Genomic DNA, 6,224 nt, shown 5'->3' with positions numbered 1-6,224 from the left:
TTTCGATTGTTACTTATTTTATTTGAAATAATTTATGAAATGTTAATTATTATTATTTTAATTTCTTCATCTTTCATTTTTTTTTAGATTTGATCTCTATTATTTTGATTATTATTTATTTTATTTGAGATAATTTATGAAATTATATTTTTTTTCAATTTCATTCTCATTCAACTTTTTAATTTGTAAGATTTGTTCCTTATTATTTTAATAAACTTGAGAAAAATAAAACATTAATAAGTTATTTTCCAGCTCATTTTTCATGACATAACCAAACACTGAAAAGTGTTTTTCAATTTATTTTTCATTACACTGCCAAACATTAAAAAATAATTCACTTTCCTGAAATTTATTTTAAAAAAAAAAAATATTTTCCAGTAAACAAACATGACCTAAATTGAAAAACTTTAGTTTTGGATCATGATGCCTTGATTTAGAGGGTGTGCGGCTGTACGGTGCAACCATGTTAAATTGACAAACAAATCATATTAACAGGTTGATTTAAAAAAAAAAAAAACTTTTGTATTATTTGAATGGTCAACAATATCCACACAGAAATCAACTATGGTAACTATGCATTCACTAATCACACTCAAAATCAAAAAATAAAGAAGAAACCCCCCATCCAAGCTCATGTTTGAAGGGGGCAGGGGACTGGTAACTTGTGATCACTGCAAACCAAGGAATTATGGGAAATGACACTGCTCTGACATTCAATCCTATGGATTTTGTCCAAAGAGAAAACAACCTTGTGAGACTGTACACTTGATTGCCAATCTTCAATACCATGTTCGGCAATTTTTCTTTACATTCCGGCGTATCGATGTGTCTTTTAGCATAACTAAGCACCTGGTAAATGAAAGCACAAAAGCATGAATGAGCTGCACAATCAGAAGAACTTCGAGGAACTCGGAATCAAATGTCTCTACTGCAAAGGAAGAACTCATTGGAGTACTCACATTTATCATTTGTTGTATACAAAAGCCTTAAGCAGTGATTTGCTCTCTTTGTTGTATCCCGATCTTTCGCAATTCTTTCAGGTGAGAAGCTATCTCCTGAATGAATTGAAGCCCTTCCTCTCCATATCTGATTGAGTTAATGCTGTGCTCAAGGAAATTCTGGTCTGCCTCAAGAGCTTCCACCTTCTGACTTAGATCAGAAACTTCATTTACTAGAGAATTTAGATCAGTTTCTTGAGTGGAACCTAAAGATTTCTCTAGTAAGGGTCCTTGAACAGGCTCATTTCTTCTATCGGTCATTGATAATTTACTCTCTTCTGCCCCACCATTCTGTTCAGCTCCCGCTTTGCTATTCAGATCCCTCATGTCATTTTCCTTGTCTCCAGAATATTCACTGTTGATCAACTCTAAGCTTAGTCCATTATTAGAAAATAGATGAAGCTTCCTTTTCAACTTCTTCAAACTTTGTGTGATATACGACTTTTCATCTTCAAAATCAAGCAATGAACTATTCACAGTAATGATATTCTTATCCGCAAGTGACGTGTTCGTTCCTTCAACTTGTTTTTCTTCAACTGAGTTTTTACTGGTGCTTGCACTATCTTCTATACATCCAGCTTCAGAGTGATCCGCTCTCGTACCTGTTGCCTTTCTGTCAGAAATTGGTGTCTCAAAGATTGCTTCGTTGGGGAACTTACTCCTATAAAACTCAAGTTCCTCTTCTAGATCTTGGACCTCTTTCTCCTTTTCTGTGAGAAGGTCATTCGTTTTTTGCAATGCTTCCATATCATACTCAGCTTGCTCCTCCATCATTCTTAGGCTCTGCAGAGCTTCCATGTGGAGTGTTGCCTTCTCTTCCTGTATTCGAGTAATCATGGCCATAGCTTGATTTACAGCAATTGTGGATGCGTTCCTTTCTTCCTCCAGTTCTTTGTACAAAGCACTCAGCAATTTCTTATCATGCTCAACCTGCCGTTTTAACCGATCAATGTCACTTTCACCTTCAATTTCACTGACAATACTTCCATCCAAAGATAGACCAGACTCATTTCTTTCTAGCGTGATTCGCTTTTGAAGAATTTGCATTCCTATGATACTAGAAGCATCAGAAGTCTTTACTTCGTCACTGTTAATAGATAATTTAGGACTAATAGGTACTCTGGGACTCATAGGGACTCTAGGACTCATATCATTCATTGACTGCTCTCTAGCAGCAGAGAGTTGTGAGAGTAAAAGCTTCAAATCTTCGCTAAGTCTTGAAGAATCCTTTACAGCCCTTTGTTCAGCAAGAACACCAGACAACTGCCTTCCCCTATTCCCAACAGCTAGCTTATAAGCATCACTGAGATCCAATAAGTTTGCAAAGTGCTGACCATTGTCACTAGAACTAGGGTTTATTTCTGAAGCTGTGTCAGTTCTTCTAGCTGGCTGACTTTCTCCCTTGCAGAGATCCTCACCGCCTGTCACAGATGTCTGCCAAGCTTCCTCTTCTCTGGATACACCTGTATAATGTAACAACAAAGCAACGAAAGGTTACCAAAATATGAATTAGCACCATCCACAATAGTTGAGGCCCTTTGTAGTTCTACAAAATGAAATTATCCAAGTGCAACCTTTGCTAATAACAGAAATACCAATAGAAGTCCTGTAGGAGGAGGAGTTCGAACTTACAGCTCTCTTTTAATCCTTGAACAGGAGTTTCTGCTCCATTTGTTGATGGAAGGAAATCAACAAGCGAAATGAGCTCGCTCTCCTGTGAAAGTTTGTCAGGATTTATCCTCTCTGTTGATGGACGAACACTGTCTACTGAAATAATCCTGTTCTCATCTGATGCTTCCGGTGGAGTTTCTTTCGCATTTGATGATTGAGGAACGTCATCTAGAGAAATAATCTCTCTTTCTTTTGATGCTTTTTGAGGGCTGTCACTGGCAATTGGTGATGGAGGAACGTTATCATGGGAAATGAGCTCAGGAGGTGTAGAGGAATCAGCCTTGCAATCAGCTTGTTGCCAATTAAGCTCCTCCAAATCATGCTCAATAGGAACTCTAGATGCTATTGCTGTGACAGTATGCGAGTTGATAGCATCTGATTGCACCTTTGAAGCCAAAATTGAAGGCTCAGGTGAAGAAACTGGATCGATCAGTTTCTCAGTAACAGAATCATCGAGTAGACTGGTAGTGCAAGGTTCTGGCTTCACGTATCCAACTGAAATATCTTCGTGTACAGCATTTTTGCCATCATCATCAGACAACATGACTTCAGATTCAGTATCAGAGTTGAACTTAAGTTCGGTGTACCCTACATGAGATAAATGATCAAACCCACTAGTTTTCTGTCGAGTACTTCTGATGGGTATAGATTGTTTACTCTTCTTCAGGTTGCTGCAGTCATGTTTAATAGCACCTGATAAAGGGACATCAAGATCAGCAGCCCCAGAATCAACTGATATAGCCCGCATCAGCTTTTGGCAATATCCTCTTGGAATCCATGGTTCATTGCAACAAGAACATTGTCTAGCAACTGAGCTATGACCATCAAGTAGTGAGTCCTGATCTAAAACAAAGCTAGAATCCTCCCCCAACTTCCCCACCAACAACCTATACGTTTCAGCATTGGACTTATTGGTTGTGGCAAATGAGAAAAGGCAATTTTCACACATTCCATGGACATTGACAAGATTATTGTGAGCGTGACAGAAAACTAAGGATGAGATCTCTAACTTATGATTGCCACAGATCAAATCCCAATAATATTTCAACTTTTTAGAGCCCAAAATATGATCCAGTCTTGAGCATAGCAAACACGGGGTTTGCAACTCCCATTGACATGCAAATTTTGTAATTAAATACGAGAATATAGCATTGATGAAGAGCATGCACATTAGCAACCATTCCAAAGCAGCAGATGTCAATGCAGGGCTGATACTCCAGGACCTCTTCTTTGATTTAACAGATGAAACCCCGCTGATAGCCATGCTCCAGCAGGGTTAGAAATTTCTGGAATGAGATGTTGATTAATCAAACGAGAAGCAACACCGACCCTCCCAAAATGCTCAAGAATGCAAAGCAAGATTCGAAACTGCAATCAACCTGAAGAATATTGGAGACCTGAAACTGATAATATAAAAAGGGTTAAAGACCTCATTTTTTCAGTAATTTTTGTGTGTTTGTGAAGCCACATGAAGCCCTGTTTACAATGCAGCAAGCTGACATTCCGAAGAAAAAACAATCTCGAGATGAAAACATGCAAAAGAACTGCTCGCAACTAAAATACAATCATTTCACGTAAAGGAGCTATGGAAATTAGAAATCTGATGGCTGTTCAACATCAAAAGTCAGTAAACAAGACGTGACTAAAACCTGGGAGAGATTAAGTGAGCACTTGCTGGATGCACCTCACACAGAACCTAAATTAGAAATTAAACATAGATGCATTCTAATAGGGGAAAAATACCAGAAATTCTTGACATACAGCATCAACTAGAAGTTAATAAACTAAATTCTGAAATTTGAGCACATAAATAGACACACTTCTTGTGAGTTGTGACACATATATAGCCATGAAAAATGCAGCACGCACCTCTGCCTCAGAAGAAAATCAGAAAATCATTACAAGAAAATGGAAACTCAGTGCTCCAAGAACATCGTAGACATGTTTCCATACAAGCTAGTAGACCAAATTCAAGACAAAAACTTATGAGAATCCAAATCGAACTTATACTTTGAAGTAAAAGATCAGTCTTTTTTCCTTTCTTTTGATGATTTGGAAGAAAGTTCCAAATGACAATATACTAATTTGCACTCCTAACCTTAACAAGAAAAGACAAACTCAGTGCTCCAAGAACATTATAGACATGTTTCCACACAGAAGCTAGAAGACCAAATTCAAATTCAAGACAAAAACTTATAATCTGATTCAGAATCCAAATCGATCTTGCATGCTGAGGTAAAAGATCAGTGTTTTTTCCCTTCTTTTGATAATTTGGAAGAAAGTTCTAAATCAATGGAAGACAATACTAACTTGCACTCCTAAACTTGACAAGAAAAGACAAATTCAAAGAAAAAGACACATACCTATGTACCAGGAAAAAAAAGCATGAAAAAGTCCAGTTTATGTGCTAAACCAGAGCTAACTAGCCATCTCAATAAAGGAAAAACTTCCCATTTTCACAGCATCAACAACCACAGAACCCCATTTTTAGAACCCAAATTAAGAGCTTACTATAAAAAAAAATATGAGCCAAAATTAGAAAATGAAAGTACCAAAAGATAGACAGCCAAAGCTAAGAAGCTAAAAGTAAACAATTAGGGCATCAATATCTGAACTTGTAGCATGAATCAGAAATCAAAAGCCATTAATTTAAGATCCACAGCAGATTAAAACGCGGAACAAAAATCTCATAACAAGATTGAAAAGACAAACATAACATAAATTATGATCAAAACATAAAAACCAAAGTCAAAGTTTAACAAACTGACCTGTTCACGTAAAGAATCCAAGAATTCAGAGCCAGAGAGTCAAATCAAAGAAACAAATCCCATGTAGCAGAAACACAAAGACACAGAAGAAAACAAAAACAAGACAGCTCCTTCTTCTTCTTTTTTAATTCTTGAAGTATTTGGATGTGGATACAACAGTGCACGTTGCCTTCAGATGTAGACAATTTTAAAATGTGTAAAGAGAAAACAAGAGTGGAAATCCACGCCGACCATGAACCTAAAAGTGGGGCTCAGTTGAAAAGAGACAAGAGACCGAAAGTATTGCCCTTTGTAAAAATTAAAGTTGAAAGGAGACTTTTTTGGCATAGGCTTATCAAATAGTAGTACCACAGAAGAGCGAAGATTCCCGCGAAAACTAACTGTCTAAACTGTCTTATTTAGGCTTGTAGTGAGATAGCCTTTACTATAAAAAAATTACCGGTTCTCATGGTGTCACGTCCTTGATATGTACTCCAATTTCTTTCATGGATTTAAGAACATATCTCCGATGTCTCCGGAAGATTATTCACTACTTCTGATGTGGAGTAAGAGATTTAGGAGCTTTTAAATGTTATGATTCTTGTATGATGAAATAGAAATAAAGTTTATAGATTCTGATTATCAACAATTCTTAATTCTCTTAAAGATAATATATAAATTGTTTAAATAGTAACTAAATTGACTTCAATTAAAATTTTGAATCTTGTCTACATAAAAAAGCTAAAAAAAAAAAAGAAAATTTCAAAACAACAACTTTTAGACTTAATTTGAGCATGATCCTAAGCTT

The 6,224-nt window shown here is 36.4% G+C and overlaps 1 protein-coding gene across 4 annotated transcripts; it reads right to left on the bottom strand.

Annotated features, from left to right (window-relative positions):
* Window positions 1–506: 506 nt before the first annotated feature.
* On the bottom strand, window positions 507–5,731 carry LOC18108080 (myosin-binding protein 1). 4 transcript variants are annotated; one of them, XM_024591504.2, is made up of 4 exons: window positions 5,438–5,731; window positions 2,631–4,072; window positions 960–2,461; window positions 507–849 (listed from the first exon to the last, which is right to left on the bottom strand). In XM_024591504.2, exons 2-3 carry the CDS (start codon window positions 3,931–3,933, stop codon window positions 987–989), a joined length of 2,778 nt encoding a protein of 925 aa, XP_024447272.2. In that variant the 5' UTR covers window positions 3,934–4,072; window positions 5,438–5,731; the 3' UTR covers window positions 507–849; window positions 960–986. The 4 variants fall into 4 exon arrangements, with proteins under 4 accessions (XP_024447272.2, XP_024447273.2, XP_024447274.2 ...); XM_024591505.2 differs by having other exon boundaries at window positions 2,631–4,066; XM_024591506.2 differs by having other exon boundaries at window positions 2,631–4,048.
* Between the last annotated feature and the right edge of the window lie 493 nt (window positions 5,732–6,224).

Source organism: Populus trichocarpa, chromosome 19, assembly GCF_000002775.5.
Source record: "Populus trichocarpa isolate Nisqually-1 chromosome 19, P.trichocarpa_v4.1, whole genome shotgun sequence".
Classification (NCBI taxonomy): domain Eukaryota; kingdom Viridiplantae; phylum Streptophyta; class Magnoliopsida; order Malpighiales; family Salicaceae; genus Populus; species Populus trichocarpa.
This window is presented reverse-complemented; position numbering and strand designations above follow the sequence as displayed.